The sequence below is a fragment of the Anopheles gambiae genome, chromosome 2 (genome assembly GCF_943734735.2).
Source record: "Anopheles gambiae chromosome 2, idAnoGambNW_F1_1, whole genome shotgun sequence".
In the NCBI taxonomy this organism is placed as follows: Eukaryota; Metazoa; Arthropoda; class Insecta; order Diptera; family Culicidae; genus Anopheles; species Anopheles gambiae.
In genome coordinates, this window is record NC_064601.1 from 31,639,920 (window position 1) to 31,667,868 (window position 27,949).

Below are 27,949 nucleotides of genomic sequence, written 5' to 3' on the forward strand. Positions count from 1 at the left end.
GCGCGCGCCTTTGTTCTGTGCAGACGGGGCAGCCTCGTCATTCCAGAAGGCAGAGTTTCATGTCCCGTTCATCAACCAAGACATCTCTTGAACGCTACGAGAGGCACCTGTCGGTGTGCCAATGAACCGTTCCGAACGTTTAATGCCCGGTGCCATTGCTCGAAAAGCAGCTTAACGCTTCTGTACGGAAACGCATTTTAATGAGATATTTCAATTTCCTTTCGAATAGTGTTCCCTTCAATGCAGCAAGTTTCCTTGCCGGAAGGAATCGACCGCCGGCGTCAACACAAGTAACGGACACAAGGAAGGAAAACTGGTGCGGGGGAGGAGGAGAGCATTAAAAGTCATGGAAAATACTTGAAAGTGTTTTTCCTTCTTTTATGAAATGTTGTGAGAGCAGTCGTGTATCTTTTTTCTTGTCGCCGGTCCATATCCGTTCGTTGAAATGCAGAAAGGAGTTCAATGTGGAACGGAACGGCGCTTGAGAGGGAGAAAGAGAGAAAAGGTTTTAATGAAAATTGACTGCTCCGAGTTTGTTTCGACTGATAACGTGCAGTTAGCGGTAGAAAAACTTTGTCTAGTTGCCATTTCTTCTGGTCTAGTCGTGTTTGTTTCGCAAGCGGAAACAGATTTTCCATCGGCCAAATCGTTCCTTGCCCTTTGCCTCGCACTTGACAGGCCAGACGGACCAATCGCTTGGTTCCAGCAAAAATGCATCCAGAAATGATAAATTCGTGGGATGGTTTTGCCATTCTGCTGTGTTGGCATTTTTCCTGCTAGAGTAGAACGGTAACAACACGTGATACGATAGGATGATGTCGTAACGTTTTGTAGACTTTGCCTTACATATAGTTTTTAAAGTAATAATTCCATTATTGGTTTTTATGTCACAACAACTCGCAACAAAAAAATAGCTACGTGTTCTTAAACCACATAACCAACGCTTTATAAGTGATTATTTCTTATTAATGTTTGCTTTACATTTTATTCTCTTTATCTCTACTCCAGATTGAAGATGAAGGCAATCACGGAAACGATGAAACGCGTCTGTTCATTCTGTCGTCGCTAGCTGCCCAGCACAAGAGTCGCGTCGCCTGTGTACTTTGCGAGGAACCGATGCTAGTCTTTGACCGCTACCCTCTGGTCGATGGAACGTTCTTCCTCAGCCCGAAACAGCACAATAAAGGATGCATTGAGGTAAGTGCCCCATTTCAACACCGAAAATGACTACTCCTACATCAATCGAGATTGGCTGGCGGTGTCGTCGTAAGCATGAGCTAACGAAAAGGCTAACATTCCTTCTACCTGCAAAAGTATCACGATGACTTACGAGGAGGCAGACGATTGACTTCTAATAGTCCTAGACGAAAATGTCATTGTCACCGGTGACCCAAATTTGACAATCCTCCATTGAAACGTACATAACGCCACCAAATAATGACCAAATAGAGCTATATCGCGCCGTTGCCATCGTAGTTTGAGAAAATTGTAAGGTATGAGGTGAGCCATGAGCTTGATTATGATGGCAGTATATGATTTACTAATGCTTCCGCCCCGTCTCCCCGGGGGCGGAAGACAGGTGTAGCTGAAACATGAACAAAGAAGGATACAAAGACCAGACGATTGACCCGCGACTGCTGGTGGGTGGGGTTGGGCAGTAGTATGTATGTTGCCATACGATGAATTAATAAACGATTAAGTACGTAACGGTCCGTCCCACCCGCCGCCAGCAAGGCCACCTGCCGGCAAGGAAGTGTTGCCCCTGAAAGTTATGCAAATGCTTTACGCCAAACGGTACGAAACGCTCGTACCACACTCTGAACCTTCTCTTTATTAGATCGCTTTACATAACACACCAGCAGCAGCAGGAGGACATGTTTTGACTGTATTGGTTTTCTTTCTTGTCTGCACACAGGTGAAGTACGAGAATCGTGTCCAATATCTGACATCCGTCTGCATGGCGTGCCTGGAAGGCGTCGAGCCAAACCGTATCGTACGGTGCAGGTAAATATAAAACTTTTCCGTTTTAGCGTCGTTCACTGGATGGCTCGAGGGCTCTGATGAGATGTGAATTAATCGAGAAGATGACGCGCTGGCTGTGAGCAGTAGGGGGGGGATAGGGTGGATAAAATAAACGAAAAACGATCAAATTGCATCATACCAACGAACGAACGTCGCACTCGGCAGGCGATGGATTATCAGCGAATTAATTTCATGGAAATTCTTGTTCTGAACGGTCAATTAACCCGAATATTCATGAGCCATTGCCGTTAGTCTCCGCTTTTTCTGTGTAGCAGCGTTGTTAACTCGTTGCTTGGTTGTTTCGCCGATGCTGGATGATTGATGGCTTTTCCAATTGGTAGTTTCGTTCGCTGTAAGCCGCGCATACAGGTGGCAAATAAAATGGCGAAACTAATTTTTAATTACACATCTCGTCAGTTTTCTCCTCGTGCGCTCTCTGCATGCTGTTGGAATTGGAATTATATTTAATTTGATTTTCTCCGCTATTTTTAAAAACAGATTTTGCGTAAACAAATGGGACGGTTCGTCGCTTGTTTTGGGCACCATGTATTCTTACGATATCTTTGCCGCGATGCCATGCTGCACGGAACGATTGAAGGTAGGTGAAGCGTGTACTGCCAGTCAAAATTGACATTACGATTGACAATTTGCATTTGCGTGTCTTTCTCTCTCTTTCCCAACAGTGCAACAACTGCTTCAAACTGATGCTGTCGCCGCACCAGCGGCTGAACTTCTACAGCGACTACAGCCACAGCGTGTCGTGTCCGTACTGTTCGGCGCAGGACAACCACTTCGTGAAGCCGCTGTCCTACTGCTACACCAAGCAGCCCATGCAGTACTTCCAGCAGTGGCCATAACATGAGGCCACGTTGGAATCGCCGAAGTCGAGTGTGAACAGTGGCTCGCTGGCGGACGCGACCGGGCGCCAGGAGCAACAGTCACCGTTCAGCGGATCGTCCGCCTCGTGCTCTGCGTCGACGAGCGCCCTTGCTGACAAGGCATCCGCGGACTCTGCCGCGATGAGCTCGTTCATCCAGGAGCTGCGCCATCTCAGCAACAGCAGCACCATCAGCAACATCAGCTGCACGAGCAACGATTCGGGCGTTTCGACTTCTTACTGTGGTGATTCCAACGTCGGCAGTGGCCGGGCCGCTGCCACCAACCTCAGCAACAACAACAACAGCAACATACAGATGAATTCGCACCAACCACAGCCAAACTGCAAACCGACAGGTACGTTACCGAAACTTGATTGCGCCAATAACTCGGCAATGTCCAGCATCATCTGGGGCAACAAATCACTGTGGGGTCCGGCACCGCCTCCCTCACCGTCGGTAGCAACGGTGCCATCTGCGCTAGTGACACTGCCAGCAGCAGTAGCAGGAGCAGCAGCAGCATCTCTAAAACCGCAATCGGTTCTTTCTAGTGCAGTTACAACAAACCCTACCTCGAACGCGTTGTATGCTAGCTTAAGTAAAGAATTGTACACGCCCTGGACAACATCCACTGCCAGTGTGACACCGTCAACGATGGTGCCGTTACAAATGCAGCCATCACTACTGCCACCCTCCATCACACCCAAGCAGAATAATGATCACGCACTCCTTCCCAAAACTACCTCCCCCTCATCCTCCTCCTTCATCTTTTCAACCGGCAATCTTAGTACGAATATTTGGGAAAGTAAGCTCGGGCTGGTCAGTGGCCCTCAGCAAAGTCTGGAGCCATTAGAGTCTATCTGGTCGGCACCGGAACCTTCGTCAGCGGCAGCAGCAGCCGCCAGCATGATCGGTGGCTTGACAGGCTGCGAGCAGCAGCAGCAGCGGGGTGGTGATGCCGTACCAAATGGTGGTCCAAATGCTTGGCGATCCGATGTTCCGTCCGCTGCCCGAGATCCGTATGCGATTGGATCTCAATTCTTGCGAGCAGACGAATCGAAAATTGCTGGTAGACTGCCCGGTGGTACGGGTGATGCGATCGACACTACACCAAAGCTTAGTTCTCTCTGGACACCGGGACCATGGTCGAACGCTGTCGATAGTGCAGCGAACAGTGGTAGCAATATCAGTGTCCTACGATCGCTACGTATGGGCGGGTCCGCTTGCTCCACTACCACCGTCCCGAGCGGCAGCACCAGCAACAGCGAGGCCGGCAACATCGTCGCCAAGGGTTTGGAATCGAACGCGCGACCGGGAGAAAACACTGAAGTGTCCACCAATTCTTTCCTGCCCGCGGGTTCGGAAGATGTCATGAACTATCTCAGTATATTTAATTAGACAATTTGTTTTTTGTTTCTTTTGACTGGTCTCCTTTTTATTGTTTGCTGTCTGTCCAGTTTTTTGCTTGAATTTTTGCGAATGCGAAGGTGAAATTCATTCATAGAGCAATTTTTGTTATTTAGTTCTATTTTATGGTTTTTGTTTCAAAGTATCTTCTTTCCATTCTTCAATATAGTAAAGAATCGCCTAGAGTTGTTCGTTAGATTGTTTAATTTTTTTGTTTGTTTATTTTTTTAATTATTTTTTCGATAGTTCTTTTTGGAGACGTGTAATTCTGTTGTTGAAAAAAAAAACTATTTACACTTTTTTGTTTACTTAGTACAACTTATCTCAAACGAAAGTCGTCGTTCACCATGTTTATATACCATATATTACATAGTTATCCTATTATAGTAGATGGTTAAGAGAGAAAAGCAAACGAAAAGTTAAAGTAATATTGTTTCCCACAATATCGTTTCTTCCTTTAGTTTGTAAGCATTTATCATCTCAACAACTATCTCGCAAATTGATCGTTTTTAGTCGTAAGATGTAAAAGGTGTAAATCATCATGTAACTCCTCCGGTTATCGATAAGTAAACCGAACAAACAGTGGCTAACAGTTAGGTTCCGTAAAAAAATGCATAAGCAAATCTAAATGTTTATGTGTATTGTAACAGTACTTTTAAGCGACATCTACCACCGCTGCACACACACAATATACATTTAGCGTAAGCAAACAGAAAAAAAGGTTTTAGGATTAAAATTGTATTGCTTGTTCTCGCTCGCAACATGTTAGCAATACAATCGTGAAAACTAAGGGAAAACCAAAACAACGTTTTTTATTGTTTTTAGTTTTATGTACTTCGTAACCTCAGGGACTATATATCTCGTCCGACAGGCTTCTCGGCTACGGTGTTGCGGTGGTGCGAGGGAAAACGGCAAGCTTTCTTAGTAAGCCACGCACCACACAAGCGCACCTACCAGAAGTGTGTCGGACTTTTTTCTGTTGGTCTACACGACGAGGTTAGGAATTGCGTTTCGACAAATGCACACAATCATTGAAGGGTGGTAACTCATTGCGGCGAAGAAAGACGGTGAGAGAAGAGCTACGTGTAATTACTAATAATACCATATACCGTCAAACTGTGTGAATGTGTATAGCGTACCTCGGGAGCGGTTGTTTCTCCTCTCAAGGCGCTTGTACATATTGTACCCCCGCCCTGGCGCCGCCAGGAAGAACACTGCATGCCGTAGTGTTTGTTAAAGAGGGAAACAAATGGACGATGAAAAGCAATGAACGGTTTAGCAATAAGTTTAAAAACGAAACTAAAATGTCAGGTTAACATTACGCTTCAGCACAACACACCAAAACCACTCCTTGTCTTGAGTGCGTAGTAACGTGTCCTCCGTGTGCTGAAGCGAAATGCTTTAGCGTGTAAGGCGTAGTGGATAAGGTAACGTTTAGGAGTATTATTCTCACCCTTAGAGAGAGTGAACCGTAGTGGTGAACCAGGCGTAATATAACATTCTTATCGATTGGAGTACATTTTTACTTGTAAATAGCGTACGAATTCAGTGCACGATTAGAAAGCAATATGTATGAAAGCGCTCGGAAAGTTTCCTCGCAAGAGAAATTTCCCTTGTTTGTGTGATTCGCGAGCCACGAGAGAGCTACTGCTGAGAGGTGTAGCTCCCCGAACGGCTAGGGTGTGAATGGAGTCGCCAGTAGTTGTGGCAATTTAATATGTGTGTGAGAATGTTTGTGTGGGTTTTGCATTTTGCATTGCTTACTTACCGTTTTGTGTTGTACGTGGAACCATTTTCATCTCTTCCTTTGATAGTAAGACACATCGGCTATGTGTAATTGTGTATGTGTGCGAGAGATCGAACTGAAACGCCATAGAATTAAAAACAAAAATCAAAGCGAAAATTTGGGGGATGGGTTTGGACGAACTTACGGCATCAAATGACAAAAAATAAGCATCTTGTGATCAAGGGAAAATAATCAGAGGTCAGGGACGGTGTGTGGTGTGGTGTGAGCACACTACACTGGTGTACATTTTTGATAGTAAGGAAAACCGATATGACGATGGTGGATTCAGACAATCTCGCCCGGAATCTCGGGCCGGTGTGTCCCACCAGTGATCGAATGCTATGACCTTTTAGCGGTGATTACGTTTGGACGATGTTCCTTTTTCGATGCATTTTAGAGGCGAGTTTTTAAAACTTGGTATTTTTTTGTGTTGTTCTTTTTTGACGGCAAACCAGACGTGTGTAGATGGGTTGGGGATGAGTGGAATAGTTGGAGATGAATGGACGAACCTGGTTTACTTGCGTTTTTTGAGATATTTTGGGATGGGAATATATACAAGAAAAATAACATACATTGTGGTACTGTGTGTCGTCAATAATGATTGTTAGAAGGCGGATGCGGAATAAAAAATTGGATTAGATCGTAAAATCAAAATTAGGCCCTATTTGTGGCCAACTCGGAAAATGCTCGGAAAAAATGCCAAAAATAAAAGAAATATAAAAGCCCAATGAAATACGCAGCGAATCGAAAGGACTGATTGATCCCCGTGTAATAATATCCCGTTTACAATCTCTCTCTCTCTTCAAAATAGATTGGCTTGTAGTTGCTCTATCATCATCAGCCAAGAAGGCAGTTAACATTACATTGAGATCTATTTGGCAACAATCATACATAACATTGTTTTGTACAACTTTCGAAAAGAATAGGAATTTATAGTGATAAAGCGATCAGTTTTAGACTCGTAATTTACCTAAGCATAAGAGTACTATCACCTTCACCTCACTTACTTACATCATGCTCTACAACAAATATAAATTTCAGATGCGTCACGATAGTTTGTCATTGTATGACACTTTCTGTTTGTTTTGAATGTACGATAGTGTAAAACCCCACGCTTTAGATTAGACGATCTAACTTTAAATTTCTCGAACGAATAAAAAATGCCGACTGGAAACACGAAAACTGTCATCAGTCCCTTAACATTTTTCCGAGCACTAATTGGATGTTTCAAAATTCAGTTTCAATTGACCCCCCCTCCACGAAGCGAAAACAAAATTTGGATGTTACATAGTACCAAAGTGTGTAAAGGTATGGGTGAATGCGTAAGTCTAACAAACAGCTATAAAGAAGGTTCATGCGATCAGTATTTTTTTTGCCTGGGCTTTTGTTAAACGGCTATAACAATAACGGAGAGTTAAGTTCTTCCACATAGTTTCCTGTTTTGGTTCTGTTTCAAATTTGCCTGTAAATAACGTTTAGAATTGCTGAGGCGAATTGATTCTAAGCAGACACACAAGTCTTGGTTGTTTAACAAGGACCTAGAATGTAAGTGGAATAGAATAGGCGATTTCAGCGCAAGTTTCACCCTAGTGAAGCTTTTCTGCCAAACGCGCGTGCACTATTCTATTGATTCGGTCGAAAGCGATTTGTTGGAACATATCCTTGTTAAGTACGTTAAAAGCATAGTTTCTTAATGCAAGAAAAAAATTAAAACAAAAGTACCAGGATTAACTAAAGTAAGAGAAATAATTCCTTTTTGCATCGTGTCTAATTAAACTTAAATGAAATCACAGGAACAAAGCACACAGCCCCAACAACCATTCATCTTACCTACCACCGCTCGTCCGACGGAACGGTGTTGTGGTATATGTAGTTAAATTAGCTCTAAATCATGCTCTCTCGTCGTGCAGTGGCAAATTGTGTTCGGGGAGGCGCTATGAAGAGGTAGTGTCAGCCGTTCACTCATTGCCACCGTAAGAATCACACCCATATGTGCCGCGTATTCAGTGGGTCGGGCTGCACGCAGCTAGAATGCATAAATTAATATCAAATGTGTTAATTTTATGTTTTAAAATGTTTTAAATAATGAATATAAACAAAAAACAAAGCGAATTTCCCTCGCTTTACATGCGCAAATCGCACGAAATTCGTGTGTAAAATGTGGTGAACATATTACTACTAGAGGGATCGCTTTTCTTACTACAACTCAGATCATCTGATGGCAACACGTACAAATACGGCTGCTCGACCGACCCACTGAAGGCGAATGGGCACAATAGGGAGGGTGTTTTTGCTTCTAGTAAGAAGCAGATACAATTAAGACACGTTATCTATATAAAAAAAGATGGAATGATTACATACTTCATAACTGTTTGACTAGTTTGTCTCGAACCTTAAGTTTCGCTTTCTTGTCGTATCCTCGCAGTATTGATCGGAAGTGCATATAATCATTGGGCGGGCGTGTGTCTGAATGAAACGTTCGCACCAATTCTCTGCATGTAGATGCTAGTTCCGGTAAATACAACATAAGCGCAGAGCATACTAATACACACTTAATACATTTACTAGAAAATCTATCCTAAAGTGTAGAAACAAATCCCAGTTTACGGTGTGTGATGTTGCATACTGTCTTTTTACGAATGCTGTTTCTGTTATTTTTCATCTCATATTTTCAATTAATTAGTAAACCATAGATAGATATGCGACACGCCGGTGGCACGATCTGTGTGTGGGTCGTTTTAGTTTAATATAGTTTTCGTTACTACTTCAGTGTTTTGTTTAGTGCTAACCATATATTGGAAGACGAGATTTGATTGAATCACAGTCATAGGTTTTGTAACTTTGTTTCCCCTTCCCCCCCTACGCTGCATAACAATGACAGTGGAGGCAGCGGAGGGACTATGAAAGGCTTAATCACGAATATTAGCACGCGGGGCGCGCGTGTCTCGTGTGTTGTTTGCGATGCGCGGTTTGTACATTTGATTCGAAAAGAAGCAATGCAGCATTGGATATACTTCCATCATGCTTCGAATCGAATGATCATACACTAGTCAAAAATTGAACCCCAGAATTGACTCGTTTTCTTTCTGAAGTGTAAGCCGTTTAGAAAAATTTAAAGTAGTAGTTATATGTAACGTACGAAGCCCCAACTTACCAATAACCGCTGAATACCGTCAGAGAAGGGGAAGAGTAAATCAACAAACTGAACATGAAAAACACATTGAACCTCAAATTTTGTACAAACTAAAAGTGGGTGATTGTAGCAATACAGCCGAACTAAAACAAACGAAGCAAAAACAAAACAAAAAAACACACAGAACCCTTTACTCCTGGTTCTAGCGCATACATTGCAACATATGAAGCCGATTAAAACCTCTAGCCTGCTTGTAGGAAGTTTTGCTTGCATGAAGAAAACAACAACCAATTTACAAACAAAAACGAAACAAAACAAAATAAAAACAAACAAACATGCCACCAATATACCTCAAGACGAAGCAAATCTACACGAGTAAATAGTTCGACGAAGTGCAGACCATAGGGAGTTGTTTAAAGGATAAAAGAACACTCCACGCAACAAACACTGATAAGAAAAAATGTTATACATTCTTTTGCAACTGAAATCATAATACACTCACTCCGAAAGCAAATGGACAGTGCGCGCGCCTCACACGCTCTCAACACTTGAACTCGAGTTGCGTGTGTTTCTGTGTGGTATTTTGAGGAAAGATTTCTTTTCTATGACAACAAAATCTATCTGCTGCGCCATTATATGCTTCGGCAACAAAAATAAAAAAAATAATTCAACACCATTTACAAAACCCGCTAGGGCAATAGTTGTTGAACAGGAAGGAAAATACAAACATAGCTCAGGTAATATTAGTAAATTGTGAGAACCTCTCCCTATATATGAGATCTGCTATGCGGAACGACGAGCGCGTCGTTTACGAAAGGATTTTGTTTTTAGCAGTATACCGGACAAAATATCGCGTATTCTTACGATTGTTTGTGCATTTTTTTTCGATAAATTTGCTTTCGATAGAGTAATATGTGTACAAACATGCGTAGTAGGGGAGGAGCGGTCGGAAAGAGTTGAGTCACTCAGCTTTTTGCTAGAAGAAATATGTTTTCCGTTATCCAAGGGCGTTTTTTGGCATTTCCGTTTACTCTCCACGGACGGTAACAACACCGAAAATGAAAGACAAAGAACAACGCACACCACCGTGCGTGTTTGGAGCTAACGGGTCAATGTTTTGGAAGTTAGCTGGTCTTTTGTAGGGGGGTATGAAGCAAAAAGCATCTTTGCGCATAGTTGCATGTATGTTGCTATTGTTTTGTATTTTGCTCTGTATTTGCTCTCCTCTCTGCCACGGAAGAAGAGTGAGCCGAGTAGAAGGAAATCAGTTTTTGCATGATAGAGAGAAACAAAATGCAAGTGAAACTAATAAGACAGACACACACATACATGCTTGAAGTACAAATTAAATCAAATATAAACTAGCACTATTTGTTCTTAGTCCATTGTGCTTTTGTTTTTTGCTCTCGTTAATAGAAGAAGGGGAATATGCACTCCCCGTTTAAACTATTTTTCGGTTTTGGTACAGATGCCATTTGTTTTTGAACTATGTAAAATTATTTCGCACAATCAGTTTTACCACTAGAGTAATGAGGAATGATGTGTGACGTTTTGTTTTTTTAAATGGGGATGTATCCATTACCTCAAGCAGCAGTTCAAGGTATACATTTCCTGCGAGGAGATTGGTTATTGATCACTAGTTTATGTCGACTGGAGGAGAGATATATTGAAAACTAATCGCTTCAGAAACATACGCCGCGCACCGTTAAAATTAACCGGAGGTAATTAAAAAATATCTATTTCAACAAAACACACTCCTTTGTTCAACAACGGCAATGATTCAATGTTCTAATCGGCATTTTTATTCGGAGAGAAATGTAAAGGGGGAAAATAAATGCGTAAAATTGGTGAAGCAAACCTCTCTGCCCAAGCCATTAAGGGTTCATAAAGCTTCTAAAATCATACATCAGGACTCAACTTGATCGTAGTGGGTGGTGGAGGAGGTGAACATAAAACAAAGTAAATCTCACGACCTTCCTAAAACTACTTTATGGAATCAATTCTGTGAGGCGTGTGATGTGCGTTATTATTTAAATTGTGATACTTAAGGTTCTTCTGCAAAACAAAAGGACTCGCACGTGTGGTGGTATACCAGAGTTCGAAAAACCAGTACGCTGCTACACAGTGTGCTGAAATGTGTGCTGATTATGTTCGAACGTTCGTTGGTGTGTAGCTATAAGCGATCATGATCTTGTTTTGATGATGGGTGTGATAGAGATACACTGAAGGATATTTCCGGACGGTCGAATAGAACGCAATACCAACCCAAACGCGCAAAAAGTCAAAGCAAAATCTTAAACTACTGCCATTTTTTGACGTGACGATTTGACGTGGTGTGATGATGATGAGAAACGAACAGGTATAATAAATATTATCGCTAGAATAATTGATATTCAATTTTAGAGATACGAAAACATCACATGCAACAATGTTTTGCAATAATCCCGTTTTCAACGCTAACAAAAACACTCCTTCGCTCTTTGATTAAGGTGCGAAACTTTTGTCGAAATGTGTTTCAAATTAGGAGAAGCAAAATTACGCAGATGAGCAAAATTACGCCCCTATTACACAGAAACTAAATTGATGCATCTCTTTCATTCCTTCATTCCTATCCAAAAATGCTTGTAATAATAATTACTTTACTTACTGAACTCTCAATCAACAAACCTCTCTTCTATGTACCGTTTTGCATTTAAAAAAAAATGAAGGTAAAACACGATTACCTATGGTCCAATGGTTGAGTAAAGTGCATTGATGAACGACTGATACTGTCGACAAGCAAGCAACATGCACAAGTAATATGGCGCAAGATTGAATGACGAAGGTGAAGCGTGTGTGTGTGTGTGCGAAACATAGAGCTGGTAAGCGGACCAAATTGAGTGAAAATCTGCTTCTACTTCCTACAATAATGCGCATCAATCTCTCAAATTACACTTTCCAATGCTGTTGGAGCATACCAGCAGAGAAATGCCCTCCTTGGAACATGAATGCTTCCAAACAAAACGCATACCTAAAACTAAGTATAAATATTATGTACCTCTTTGTTTGTCTCCTGGTCCGTCTCACATTGTTGTACTGTTTAAGTGCATTTTGATTATCCTGCCCTGTTCGATCCCCCTCTACTAATTGTACTCCCTCGATCGGAAGTTCACATCCATATATGCTTGTGTAAGGAACTTTTGTGTGCGAATGCTTTTCTATTGTAAGGAGGTGTGTAATTAAATGAAATATACAATTTAGAAAGGGATTCCAATGCAAAACGTCCGGAGAAGCGGACACGATGCGGTTCGTTTTGGATGCGAAACTTTTCTCAGCACCCAATAGTGAAGATGCAATTGATTAAAGCAAACGCGCGATATAGAAGAGAAGAAAAAAAAACGTAACGAAAAATTCAAATCGTAAAAAATACTTAAAATGCAGTAATAGATATGGATGAATCATTGCAAAGGTAAATCAATCGAGAAATTTAGACAGACACGCGTACTACAACACGAAATTCGGTATAGCATTGAACAAAAAAAAAATATGTAGGAACAACAACGGAAATACAGAAGACTGGATCCTTTTTCACCCCCTCACCCATGAATGTGGACTAATGATGTAAATGTATTCGACTAGTATGGCAACCCAGAGCAAAAATGCATCGAACACTAATCATTTTCATTTTACTTGCTAATCGATGAAGTGTTCGTCAAAAAGACTTAATATTATGAGATCCGTTAGAATAAATCTTTTCAGTAGGAAAAGATGAGAATCCAAATTAAGACAGATTTTCACGTGTGATGAAAAAAACTCCCCCAATCCCGACATTAAGCAAGCGAAAAGGTGATATATACTTTGCAGACTAATAACATGTTCTAAGCTTGTCGTTTTTAAATAGTGGCACGTGAAAGAGATATTGATTAAAAGAATAGCAACACTATTTTGATTCACACCGCCCCACTGATCACGAGTGCGAAACATTGAGGGGCGAACGTCTTTATTAGTGTGATGATGTGATCAACACTTTCGAGTGACATTCTCTATTTTCTTCACTCCAAAATCCAACCAGCTGCTGATAGTAGTTTAACTAAAATATATACATTGAATTTGATAAATGTCAGTAGAGTTTTCGTCTTTCACTAATACCCCATGACACATACCGACAAATTAGACAGAAATACACACTAAATACACGATCTGTTCACTGTTCAAACAGTAATCAGAATCAAGCTCATGTCGTTGAGTACACTTTATATTGGCAGAATGGAAAATCTACTTCAAATGCACACATTTCAAAACCGATCAAATTATAAGGGAATGCAAAAACACTCAACAATGTTAAAAGTTGCGAAACGACAAATATACAAACACACATACACACAAATACCAATACTACCTACAAAATTAACACACTAAGTGGAGCATTTACTTATCCTCCCCTAAATCTAATCGGTATGGCAAAGAACTGAGGCAAAGAGACTTGAAACAAATACTGCTAGGTATTAGAAGTAACGAAAGGACTTCAACCAATGTGACAACAAAATATGATAAAAGGTAATCATCAAAATAGGTACAGCGAAGAGAGCGAGCAAACGGGGGGCGTATGTGTTGTGGTATGCATTTCTGCTGAGAGCGAGGGAAGCGCAGACGAAAGTGATTTGAAAATATTTATTGATAATAAATACCATATACTATAGACACAAATTGCTAACAAATGTATGTACCATTAGAAATCTATGTGACATTCAAAATACCATAGCATGTAGGAATAGGCCTGTTTGGGTCAAACTAACAAAGCACACCCCCCCTCATCCGCCTTTACATTCTCATTGTGGAGGTGTGGCGGGATATGGAGCTACATAATTAAATAGAAGAAAAAAATCAGGAATCTTGTACTATTGCTAAATAACACAGAACGGTTTGAGTAGTATATGATAAAAACAAGTAATCAATCAAACCAATACCAATCAGGTGAATATTTCAGGGTGAAACCACTGTGGCGCATGAGTATAGAACCACAACGCTCCAAAGTTGCAGTGCGTAACTATTGAATAACTACCAGACAAACATAAATGCAATAAATGATGTAATTAGTTCAAAACACACAGAGAAATAGCAGGAAAATAGATGAAAATTGTGAAACAAAAGACGTAATCAGCGAAAGACTGGACAGTTCCAAGCGTTGCAATGTTTTGTAATAAGTGTGTTTTGGAAAGCAATATATGAAGTCCTTCGTTTTTGTTTTTTTATGAGGCAACGAAAAAAAAATATATGTGAAAGGAACGAATTTAATAAGTTTTCGTTTTTCGAATCTTTGAATTTCATCATTGCATGATACGAATGTATAAAATGAAGATAGTTTTTGGCAAAGGGTAGTAACAATAACATTTATACACAACACTGTGTACGGAAGAAGTGACACAGCAAAAGCACAACTGGAGAGTGAGATTATAGGTAGTGAGCGTGGGCACGTCTGTCAACAACACGCAACAAAAATCAATAGAGAGATCATAACATTACATCCTGTTCATATAATCATCATCATCACAATCTTCATCATCATCACGATCACATCATCACCCTCGTTGGTAGATGATAATTTTCTTTATCATTATTCATCCGTCATTAAGATCATGATCACCGCATATGAACCACATATTCGCTACTAAGTTACACACACACGAAAGTTCAGCACTCACACATGTTTTTAAGTTTGCGACTGGTCATCACTTGCCCTGAAGGTATTTCTTTATTGGTGTTTTCTGTTGGCATTTTTTTTTGAGTAAAACCATTTCATGTTGCCACTTATGTTAGCCTCTGGTATGCACTGTGTGTCCTCCGTGTTGGGGGACTGATCCGTTTCCTAAACAAAATTTTACTTCAATTAAATCAACAATATTTATCCATAACCACCACTGTTGTATGCCATAATTTATACAGCATCTGACGTTTTGGGAGAAACGTTTTTCTCTAGATTTAAGATATGTTATAGATGTGTACATGATTAGTTTTCGTTTGTTTTTACTCCATTTTCGTTTGTTTAAGAATAGGATAGCGAGATGTTTAAATACACACAACCACACGTACCTAGAAGTTAGCGGTTAGGCATAGGCGAAGAGGGCGAAAGTTCCCCTCTTTGGGAAGGTTGAAAAAGGCACGAACAAATATTCCTACAAACACTAGCACATGTATTCAATTGTAGTACCATTTTTTTTATTCGTAGATCTTAGTCCGAATGCACCTTATCACTAAACCTAAACGACACGTCGTCGATACACACGCATGCTATACATATTTAAGTCATTAAAAAAATAAGAAAAAAAACCCAAAAAAAGAAGTTATATATGTGTTGGTAAACTGCATCGTTTAATATTCAGCACGCAGAGCAGAAGCGAACTACTTTTACCCGTTCTCCTGCTCTCGATTGCAACGCATTTTTACATGTTCAATTACCACCTCTCCACTATAACAAATCATTATGTGTTTATATGGAAGTTTACGTTTACATGTAAAGTGTGGAGTATAACTAGCAATACGTTTCGATAGCTTGCGATAGCTTGATACTACTAATAATTGCAACGCAAAGCAATGAACAAAATCATTTGCCCAGTGGCGGGCGGAGTATCCATCATTGCAAACTTATACTAAAAATAATCCATATTTTTACTACAATCAACACACACACACACATCCTGTACCACTAATGGACGAATGAGCGTAAAGATGTCTAAAGATTGTTTCGCAGAACGCTTGCATCGAACCTTCCTTCAGCACATGAATTCAATGGACCTCTCCTAGAACAGCTTTTTTTTTACAATTTGGTTTTATTTTCTAATGATTATTGTACTATCCTAACTATGTTCGTGTGTTACTCCTTCAAAACAGCTGCATCATAAAGGGCAAAAACCATCTGTATGTGTAAGGCAAAAGTTACCAAAAATATGTCAAATGTGGCATTCTCGTACCACCACCTCCTCGCACTTGCTTCGAATTTCTGTAGAGTTGTGAGAAATGTACCAACTGTGACGCAATGTCGCCATCTTCCGAGCGAATCTAAACAAGCACCACCACCCCGATAGCACACACTATCAATCGTTGTGATTATCCAAAATTGGATGTAAATTTAAACCACCAACAACAACAAAAAAGCTAAGCAAAGCACAGTTGTGATGATCGATCAATGATCCTTTCAAATGCTTTACTTGCGTTAGTTTCCTTGCAGATTTGCAGAGCGATAGTGCCGATTGCACTTGTGCTCAAGCTGCTGAGGTGCCCACTACAACAAGTGCTTTTGAAAGGCATTGATCAATTTCAATATCTCTACCCCTGGTGCAGGGGAGAGCTTTGAAGCAAAGCATTAATCGATGTGATGACATAACAGTGTGTGATCGGGTTTCGGAATACCAAAAAAATAACCAACAAAACAACACTTCCTTAAAAGGATATATGCTTGCTTCTGAAGCGGCAAACAAAATCAAAATTTCGTGCATAGCAACAGCGCGCACGTCGTCGTGTATTGTGTGATTCATTTCCAAGAAAATCCACCCCAGTGATCCCGTAACCGAAGCAGTGATTGTAAGAGTGTGATAATAACACAGAATGCGTGATCGATCCTTCCTTTTCCACGGTGGGATTTTAAAACAAACCCTTTTCGGAACTCCATCTCTTGTGATCAATCTTTCTAATCAAACCTCCTGCAACTACTTCCCTGTGAGCAACTACTTCTCTGTGAGCAACTACTTCTCTGTGAGCAACTACTTCTCTGTGAGCAATTACTTCTCTGTAATTCATATTGTGATCAAGGAATGCATATGCTTCACTAGGAGAAGTTTCATTTCCGCGCAAATTCTGTGACCGTTTCGATGGCGCATCAAGCAAAGCTAATAATCATCGAATAAAAGCAAATTCTCCCTTTCCTCATCAACTCGTTGTGATCTTTTCCCAGTTTGTGATCCAATGGGCGTAGGGCTGTTTGTGCTCTAACGCGTTCATTTCAATCTGGAACTCTTGCACTCTGTGAATCCGATGCAAACCTCTGCGGACCTACCAATGGGCACGAACGAACCAACAGTGGGCAATTCGATTCTTTTTATTCCTTTTTAATAATTGGCGTGTAATTTTCGGCAACTTCGATCCTTTTATCTTATAAGAAAAAAAAATCTTTGTAACGTGTTTAAGTGGTTACAACAAAAAAAATTGTGTGAGAGTTTGAATCCTTAAGAATTAAAATTATTCCGATATCCAAAAATGTTTCAAAATTCAAAATTTAGATTTAATGTTTTCTTCATAATTAATGTGTCATTTTAGACTAGTACTTAACATTAACCTTTCCAAACGTTAGTATGAACGTTTGTCAAACTGTCAAACCTCTGCTACTTGCAGATAAGTTTTGTTTAGGCTTACACATGTCCGTTTTTGAACGTTCTACATAATTACTCTTTTTAATATTTGTTTGTGTGAGTGTTCTAGACGTGAGACATATATGAGAGAAAGCTGTACCTATTTGATAAAAATTAAGCACTAAGAAACGATTTGTTTCTTCTGTTTGTTGTTCGTGTTCGTGGTTGGTTTTTTCGTAGTGCGTTTTGCTCCCATAGTATTTAAGATGATCATTCGTAAAAAAACAACACACATCAAAATTTTGTGGTGATTGTAATTGTATAACAAAAACATACTTCTCATGCTCGTCACTGTGAATAATAATCTGGATACGAATGCGCGGGCGATTACGCGCTCTCAAAGAGAGTCGATCCCCTTCGGGTTGCATTCAGTATGGATTTCCCTTCGCGCGGAAGTGATTTTGACATTTGCTGCATAAATGGCAGATGATCAGAACTTTTCGTGCGTAAAAAAATACAATACAAAACATCCAACGATGGCCTTCCGAAATGGAGTTGCTCTCGATAAAAGCAACGCACAACACAATAAAAAAAAACTGTTATTCGAAAGCAAGGAGCGGGAGAGTACGGAAAGTCACAAGGTGGATAGTACAAGAACATCTTCAAGGAAATATTTTTGGTAACATTTGCACTAACGGATACTATATTGTAATGCCAAAGTTTTGTATTTCTTTTATTTTCTTTTGCCATTTTCAATACCATTTTCAGTTCATGTAAAGCTGATCTAATTTTTCTTCGAAAATTTGATTTGTTTTTTTAAACATACAAACATAGCATGCACAGGGTACACAAACGGATGGAGAATAAAACGATTAAACGAAACTACCAGAATTACCTCATTAGCAAATTTTTGTTAATCGTTTTATTGTTTAATTTATGTATAGAAAAAAAAGAAAAACAATTCAAAACAAATGCAGTTGCTGACAGATCAATACAAATAATCAAGCAAGGGCAGCGAGGAACAAAACGCAACAATCTTCACGATGTGTACAAAACAAAATATCAGAGAGCATGTGAGTTGCATTATTACACAACCCTGGCAAGTCACACAGAATCACATACCGTCCCTATACGTTTGTCCTCTATTTCTGTCATTGATTTATCAAAATTTTATTAAATGTTGTTGCATGTTTCATAGTGTCAGTTTGTCGACGTGAGTAGGGAAAGGGGGGTAGTCATGTTTTATGTTGGTGGGAAGAATTTTACCGAAACAAATGATTCTAATATGTTCCTGTTATGACAAACACGAACGTGCGTAATGAATACATAAAGGTTTATTTTGTGTTTTTTACTGTACCATCGTTCATGCATGCCATTGCCATTACATAACTCTACCCTACCACCCACCCAAAATCCTGGCAGCACACACATCAATCCCATCACCAACTTAAAATCCCATTTTGTTTTATTTGTCGCTGGCTAGTAGTGACGCGCACTGTTTTCCTTTTCCTTGTTCTAGTTGGATGTTTGTTTAAGTGGAATTTTATGTTGCTTCAGGGACGATTCCATGTTTCTTACACAAATGTGTCCCCTTGGGTTTAACAAGTACAGTTCCAAATTGAGTGTAAAGTTCAGTAAGAATTCACACTGTTTGTAGTTCGATTCGATGGAAGCGCGCGGAATTTCAGACGTGTATACTATGGGCGAGCGTGTCACATACATGGCGGAGGAAGCGTAGATGCGTAGAAGTAGTCAAGAAGTGTCGAAGAGGAGATGGGAACGGAAGAAAAAGGACAGCTTAGGAGGGGGCAAGAGATGGTAGTGGTAACCCGTGAGATGAGCGAAGAAAGATGAAGGAATGTGTATCATTCTTTGATTGAAAGTACAAATTGTTTTTTTATTACTTTACTAATTATTCTAATTATTATCATTATCGCAAATTATTAATTCTATTGATTATTATTAATTACCGAGATATAATCGAATCTTTAAACTACCGAAAGTAAACTACACTATACAATTTAAGGCTAGGAGGCCCCAGTGTGGCCGAGAAGGTTAAACGCGGACTTGAGAGTGTAAGGGAATGATGCGATTGCGGCATGTTTTTCATGTATGTTTGTGGATGTAGAGCTTTGCATAAGCATAACTTATGTTTCCTATTCGTTTTTTTTCTGTAAACCACAATCAACATGCGCATCTCTTTGCATACGTTGTTTATTTGATACAAATGTAACTAGCCGTGTGTGTGTCTATGTGTACGGTTCAAGCGTTATTTGACGATTTGTTTGTAAGTGTAATTTTAATGCGTCACTTTATTTCCTTACCCACTCGAACGGGGCGACGGGGAACAATTATTGTGCACGTGGCTGCATAGGCGAAGATATATAAACCTTAGAAGAAAAACCTCCAACCTTCGCCGTTTCCCCTTACCAGCTTAGCAAGAACGGTTACTGTTTTTAATTTTAATTTTTTTTTTCCCGTAGCTCACGTTTTCTAGAAACTTTTGTTTGACGTTTCGCTTGTCTCTTTGCGAGCGTATTACACTAGCTACGTAAGTAAACATTAATCTTTATTCGAGCATACCTGAATGCTTTTACTATACATGGTGAACACCACACATAATGGCAGGTGAAGGACAGCAGTTGGTAGTATTAGTAAAAAAAACGGCATTCGTTTGTGTCGTCGTATCGTGTAAACAGAAGGCAAACCCCCCCAATAGTAAACGTTTTAGTGAATTATATTTAATCTCCTTGTTTGTCTCTTCATTTCGCTGTAGAGCGTTCTCCCTACGCACACACGTCACGTACCTTGGAAAGCGCGCTTAGTATGCGCGCTAACACTTAAAACGAACACGCGCTTATACATGAGTGAGTAGGGATGAGCAGGGAACAAGTGGTGGAAACAAGTGATAAACTCTCAGCAGAGTTTTACTTAACCGTCATCCCTATTATCGCCCGTGTGTTAAGCATGAACATTTAGCGTTTTGTTATAGCTCATTTACTACTATCAATTTATGTTCGTTAAACCCTAGCTGCTGGGGCTCCTCCTCCGCACGCTAGCATAAAGTTATTGAGAGGAGTAAAGCTATATTTAGAGCACGATTCCGTTAAGAGTGTTTGTGTTTGCATTTTCATTAACCACATTTTGGCACAACCAAAGGGGCACACCGTGTAGTAGGAAAGAATGGTTTTTAGTATTTTTGTTTTGTTTTGTTTTCTGTTGAAATGATATTCAGCCAACTAAATGAGAGGAGGAAAATGTAATAAAAGGAGAATACTTTGTACCTTTTTGCTAAACGAATAGACACATGTTGAGCCGGTTTGAAGGCGCAGATCGAGTTTTAAAACTACTACACTACACAACTACTTATACTACTACTACTACTAATACTACCACAACTACTACTATTAGCATCAAAGGAGAGAACGATGGACATAGAGAGAGAGAGAGATGGATGAGTTTGCTAAGGCAAACGGTATGGTTTTTGAGTGAAAGTTGTTGGTACGTACACCACAGTCTCGAATAATTTAAGAAAATGAAACAAACATACAAACAAACAAACAAACAAACAAACAAACGCAACACTTAATACAAACAAACATACATATAATTGACCATGGAAAAAAGAATTTAAGTAGATTTATCGATGTTTTTCTCTCCCAATCTGTTTTTGCTTGCTATATAGAGAGCTTCTCATTCCTTTTCCCCACACACACACACACACATACATACACACAAACATACAAACAGTTTCGCTGTGGGAAACCAATATATTATATTTAAACCAAAAAGAAAGCAAGATACAAAACTGCATGCAGCATCACACATCTCGACGTTGTGCGTGTATGAGTGTGTGTGGGTAGGGTTTATTAGATGTCGCACACTTACACAAAACAAAACCTATGCAGCATTATGTTTCACAGTGAGAGAAACAGTTTATGTATTACGGTATTGGTGGACGGTAAAGAGAGAGAGAGAGAGAGAGAGAGAAAGCAGGTTTAAAGAATGCTATATTAGAGTGCAGTGTAATTTGTTGTGAAACGTGGATTTTTTAAGTGAACAGTGTCAGGAGGTGTAGCAGTCAGGCCAAAAATGGAAGCAGAAATACAAACAAACTCAACCAACGGTACAACTAGGTGCGGGAGAAGATATGGACGGTAGATGGTCGTTTGCAAGCAAGGAAGACGGCAGGGAATGGGAGAAAAGCACAGGACAAAGTTTATTCACTGTTGACAAATTGTGAACAAATGCGGGAACACATAAAGCAGGGCCAGCAGCGGGAGCAGAAGATGGGTGGGTGTGTGGTAGAGTGGAAGAAAGAAGCGTTTCTTCACTGTGTTGGTATGTAGTGGTTGCATTGGTTTTTGTTGATTGCGTTTGATTTATGTGCTGTTTTTTGTTTCTAAAGCTAATCACAATTGGTCACTATTGGTAAAAACTCATCACTCATCAATCATCACCACCCTTCTATCATAAACATTTCGACACTGAAGACACTTTCTCGGTTCGAGTCATCATCCCAATCTCAACTGAACTTCCAATCACGTGTGGATTGGATTTTCTTGGAGCGTAACGTATGTGTTGTAGACATGCGTGCCAAGGGCGTAGCAGTGGGTAATAGTTAGCTATGGGAAACAAGGGAACGTTTTCCGTTTTTTTCTTACGATTTTTTTTTCTCTAAATGTTTCGCTAGTTGCAAGTACCAGTCTGAGTGAAATTTGATAGTTTAACGCGCACCACCATGCGCACCTTCATACATTGATCAACGTAACTGAACCGAATATGTTTGCCAATAAATTGCAAGTGCATATGTAAGTGTGTTAATGAAACAAAACTGAGAATGGAACAGAAAACAAATTTCAAAAACAAAGAAAACTCTCACGACAAGAAATAAGTGAAAACCAAACACAAGTGTACAACATAGGAAAATGTTTCTTTGTTTTTTTTTAATAATAATAATAATACGGCAACGGTGATGAGGTAAAATAATTAGCAAACACAATAACAGAACATAAACAAATACAAAATCTATTTCCTCACAAGAAGCAAACTCATGCAACAAGTCAGAAAGTAAAATGGTAAAAGGAGAGACAAAAAGTGCAAGTGTGGCAGGAAAACGAATGAAGAAAATAATAAATTCTTATACCCCTCTTTACCACTATCAAATACTTTACTTATTTTAAAGTATGCATACAAGCAAACTATCGGAACCGACTGAAAGCCGAAGGTGAAAGATGAACAGATACATGAGGATGGAGTCACACGAAAAAACACAGAAAATGAAACAATGTGTAGGATGTTATTTGTCCTTTGAACTAACCAAACAAAGAAGGCTTTTTTTATATTGAGTATAAGGGCGTGATGTGGGACAAAAACAAGAGTACACAGACATATTTGTGTGAGTGTGTGTGTGTGACAAAAAAGGGAAGATGGTCCTGGAAGGGCGAGTGAGGAACACATGAATGTTAATTCTACAAAATATATACGATATATACGACAACACAAAATCTTATTAATGCTAAAATTAAACTTAAAAAACCACAAAAAAACAGCCATGTAAGAAGCGCAAAACCACACTTCTTCTGAAGCAAATCCAATTTTCCACTGAGTACTAGTTAAGATGGTGTGATGGCAAGAAGATCTTTGCACACTGTGGGTTTGAAATAAAGTTGCACAGGTAAATGCTGTCAAAGTCAGAGTACGAATAAAAAACAAATAACAACTGGAAATGCACGTGTCTAACAGACAAATGCAAAGGTGTGAGCTCTCTATGGTGTCATATGAGTAAGACTCAGTGTAACTGCTTAAAATATACCCGGAACAGAATCATTAGCATACTAAGCATACTAAAGAAAGGTCCTAGTGAATATGCAAGTCTAGTGCAACAGCACAGCAAACCTGGTGTCCGAACTAAATTAAAATGACACACAATGACAGCAAAAAGAAACGCACCCACACCAACTTAAAGAAGAAGAAAATATAAAGCACATGGCTCGGAATAAAAAGAACAACAAGAAAATACATAAATAAGAAGAATAAAAAAATGTTAGAATTAACAAAAGCGCCACACAGTGTGCTACCTATCGATGTCAAGTTCTCGGTTTGCAGGATGATTATATGAATAAAACACTGGAAAATAATAATTAAATGATTTTGTTTTAATTGATTGATGACTATACTGAATCAAATAAATTCTAATCACAGAAAGATTAGGTAAGTAAACGACAATATTGAGAATTTGCCTAAACATTACAATATTCATAAAACATCTCGAAGTGTTCTTCTCTTCTCTTCCGTTTTATAATAAATATAAATATAAAAAGGTTTTAAATACCTCATTTTGCATTACAAAAGTTCCATTGTAAATTTATTCGATTGTATAAACGATGCTTCTTTCTTCAAATATCAAACATACAAATAAAAAATGAAATGGATTTTAGTAGCATTGTACTTTAAGCAATTCCTCGGAGAATATCTGTATCGCCGAGATATCTGTTCTAAGCGCTTAGAACATCAGCGTAAAAGAAACCACAGACATAAGCTTCTCTACATTCTTCCCGTTCAGTGTCAGCTACAGGATCAGTCGCGCTCCTCGTTCGCTTAGTAGAATATTGCTTTAGGCGTCATCAATCAATTACGTAACGCTTATAAGGTGGTGAAGAGAGTGTCGTCAAATGTTACGATTTGTTACCTGATGGAGTGGGTTAGTTTAACATTTGTTAAGTATCACAAAATAAACTGTTCGATATTTTTTTATTCGAATCACAAATGGATAATATTTATACGCAATTGTTTCTTCTTTACTCAACAATCTTCGCTCAGCTACTAGCCTAAGACGGATTTCGCTACTTTTTATGTACCACATCACCAAATAGTCCATCTTTGCTAGGCGGACCGGTCCATATCAATGTTACAAACCAACACCGTTTCATAACAAAGTCGGTTTCTTCCAACGTTACAGTTTGTTGTAATAATGGGGATGCGGGTCGTAAATATGTAATTTTTGCGTTACATAAGTGATGGATGACGCCTTACGATATTTTTAATTTTACTCCTCAAGTGCGTGACATGGTGAGAGTGTGGATCGTTAGAGATACCTCCTGATTTGGATGATCTCCTGTTACGATGCCTGGTATTTTGGTCCGTGCTGGTAGCGTTTCGATTGGTCGCAGCATCCTTCAGAGGTAGTGGAAGGAGCGAGAGAAGCGGTACACACTCTCCTCGACATCTTTCCTCTCGCATGATAAGAGCATGTGATAAGCGCCCAATAAGAGCGAGGAGCGTTAGATCTTCTCACACTAGCGAGAGCGAGACATGGTGAGAGTGTGGATCGATAGAGCTACCTCCTGATTTGGATGATCTCCTGTTACGATGCCTGGTATTTTGGTCCGCTCTGGTAGCGTTTCGATTGGTCGCAGCATCCCTAAGAGGTAGCGGAAGGAGCGAGAGAAGCGATACACACTCTCCTCGTCATCTTTCCTCTCGCATGATAAGAGCATGTGATAAGCGCTCAATAAGAGAGAGGAACGTTAGATCTTCTCACACTAGCGAGAGCGAGACATGGTGAGAGTGTGGATCGATAGAGCTACCTCCTGATTTGGATGATCTCCTGTTACGATGCCTGGTATTTTGGTCCGTGCTGGTAGCGTTTCGATTGGTCGCAGCATCCTTCAGAGGTAGTGGAAGGAGCGAGAGAAGCGGTACACACTCTCCTCGACATCTTTCCTCTCGCATGATAAGAGCATGTGATAAGCGCCCAATAAGAGCGAGGAGCGTTAGATCTTCTCACACTAGCGAGAGCGAGACATGGTGAGAGTGTGGATCGATAGAGCTACCTCCTGATTTGGATGATCTCCTGTTACGATGCCTGGTATTTTGGTCCGCTCTGGTAGCGTTTCGATTGGTCGCAGCATCCCTAAGAGGTAGCGGAAGGAGCGAGAGAAGCGATACACACTCTCCTCGTCATCTTTCCTCTCGCATGATAAGAGCATGTGATAAGCGCTCAATAAGAGAGAGGAACGTTAGATCTTCTCACACTAGCGAGAGCGAGACATGGTGAGAGTGTGGATCGATAGAGCTACCTCCTGATTTGGATGATCTCCTGTTACGATGCCTGGTATTTTGGTCCACGCTGGTAGCGTTTCGATTGGTCGCAGCATCCCTGAAAGCTAGCGGAAGGAGAGAGAGAAAGGATACTCACTATCCTCGTCACCTTTCCGCTCCTATGATAAGAGCATGTGATAAGCGTATGTTAAGAGAGAGAGAGAGATGAAGGGAGAGAGAGAGAGAGTGAGAGAGAGAGAGAGAGTGAGAGAAAAAACCCTAAAATCTTCTAAAACTAGCGAGACCGTGACAAATGGATAAACATGATCGATTGGAAAGATCAATAGAAAGAGAGGAACGAAACATGTTTTGTTTTCCAGGTCGCTTACACTTGATCGGTCACAGCATTCATTTAATTAATAAGGGAAATATCTGATCGAAGCGCAAAGTACAATATAGAGAAAGAGACCACAGATGAAAGCTTCCATATTTATCTCAATCAGTGTCAGCCACAGGATCAGTCGCGCTTCTCGCTTGCTTCGTAGAATATTAAAATATCTATATCCTTTTCCCGCCTTTGAACACGAAGCAACAGGAGATTAGAGATGTTTGAATATTGATAATCGAGGTGCCCTGTAACCGAGGCCAATTAACTTCTAACCGTGCAAACAGACATCCTACCAAAAAGCGTAATGCCGTGAAGCGTGAAGCCAAATTCGATGACATTTGAAGACATTCAATGACAGGTTCATACAAAAACAATCGGCGAACAATTACGCCATGTGTGCGTGAAAATTTTGCCATTTAATCGAATCATACACAATAACAGCTGGGTACATACATTAAGGCTTGAAATGTTTAGCCATCTTTTTTGTGGTTATTATTTCACGCTTCTTGGCGTGAAATTGTCTCTGTATGTCTGGTAACACCGTAATGCTCAAATTATTGGAATGTGTTAAACATAATTTGTTGATAATGAAACATTTTATATTTTTATTGAAATTTTTGTAGTACTTAATTTTGTATTATCGATAAATTTAACAATGTTGATACATATCTCCCAATTTTCCCCATTTTTCGAAATAAGCTATCCATTTTTCTTAAACTTCCCTTCCCCACAGTAAAATGACCGTACATATACTTATACTAGCACACTTCTCCCCGTGTCCACTTGAGGTGAGCTCCAAAATCAAATTATTTTTCTCGAGCTGTCGAGACGCTTCTGGATGCAATGTTCGGTCAAATACAATTACGTCCAGCTTAGTTTCTAGCCTTTGTTTGACAGTCCAGCTCCGTGTCCATATGCAAGATGATAAACACCCGCCGGGTTACAATTAACATCTAACCGCTGGCACTATAGCTTCCCAATTTCGTCCCCAAAGCTTTGCACCAAAGCAACGTGACGGCAAACGTTCTTTGATTTAACCGTACCGCTGCTTTCAGGTACAGAGGACTTCATCGTCTTCCCCCAACAGCAATGTTCGGCTGGAAGACTTCTGCAAGAATCTTTTAATAATCATTCGTTGCGGGTTAGTTGCTGCAATAATTGCACACGTGTGTGGTCTCTTTGTTTGCAATGATCCCCAACCCCCGGAACAGCGTAGAAGAATGGAGGATGTGTGTATGGCGCGGCTTCGGAAAGAACTCGAGCTCTACACAGTTCCAGACAAATTAATGTCGGAAGGGCAGTAGGATATGGTCTTGCAGTAACAAAGCAAGATCATGCCGGATAGCTCGCCGTGTCCCGTGTATACACTGAGCACACAATTAACTTATTAGTTTGAAAGAAACGAACCAGATGGGGTGGAGTGTAAGTACGCTGGACATTCTCGCCGAATGACTCCTTTCCTGCCCCGCGCTCAGCAGCCAGAGGCAAGTGAAGCGTGACAAGTCGTAAATAAAATTTCCACCACTGCTGCACAAGAGTGAAGCCCCGGTAGCGGTATTGTCGTTGCTCGGGTTGTCCCGGTTGCCTCCCGATTTCGGTTGTCCGCTTAATGGCTGGCCAGTATTTAGCGAGTGAATGACTGCATAAATAAATAATCAGAATCCGGCAGCTCACATACACCCGTCCCATAGATCCTTACCAACTGGTCTGGTGGTGTAGGTGACGGTGTGACTGTGTCTTGCCAAGGTACAAGTTCTGCAGAAGTCCCGAACGGACAGATTATTGCCTGTGACAAACTGACAAAACTGAGGGAAGCCAGTGCAGAACACCCCAAAACGGACGAGGATGCGAGGACTCCTTACCGGTCGTCGTCTCGATTGTTGTGAGGTTTCTTTGTGGTCGCCCAGAGTAACAACTGGACACAGGACGAGGGTCAGCAAGATTCCTCTACAGGGCAGGGCGCGGCGGGTGAGA

General features: G+C 40.3%; 1 protein-coding gene across 2 annotated transcripts in view; it reads left to right on the forward strand.

The window, feature by feature from the left end:
• LOC3290737 (headcase protein) overlaps positions 1–23,692 on the forward strand; it is a 126,979-nt gene extending 103,287 nt beyond the window's left edge. Inside the window, exons 4-7 of one of the 2 annotated variants that reach the window (XM_061652505.1) lie at positions 1,009–1,201; positions 1,922–2,004; positions 2,521–2,620; positions 2,706–23,692. In XM_061652505.1, the coding sequence (XP_061508489.1) occupies positions 1,009–1,201; positions 1,922–2,004; positions 2,521–2,620; positions 2,706–2,884 (555 nt within the window). In that variant the 3' untranslated portion in view covers positions 2,885–23,692. Of the gene's footprint in view, positions 1–1,008; positions 1,202–1,915; positions 2,005–2,520; positions 2,621–2,705 lie in introns of both variants that reach the window. The other variant, XM_003436330.2, reaches the window with a different exon arrangement.
• Positions 23,693–27,949: the final 4,257 nt, after the last annotated feature.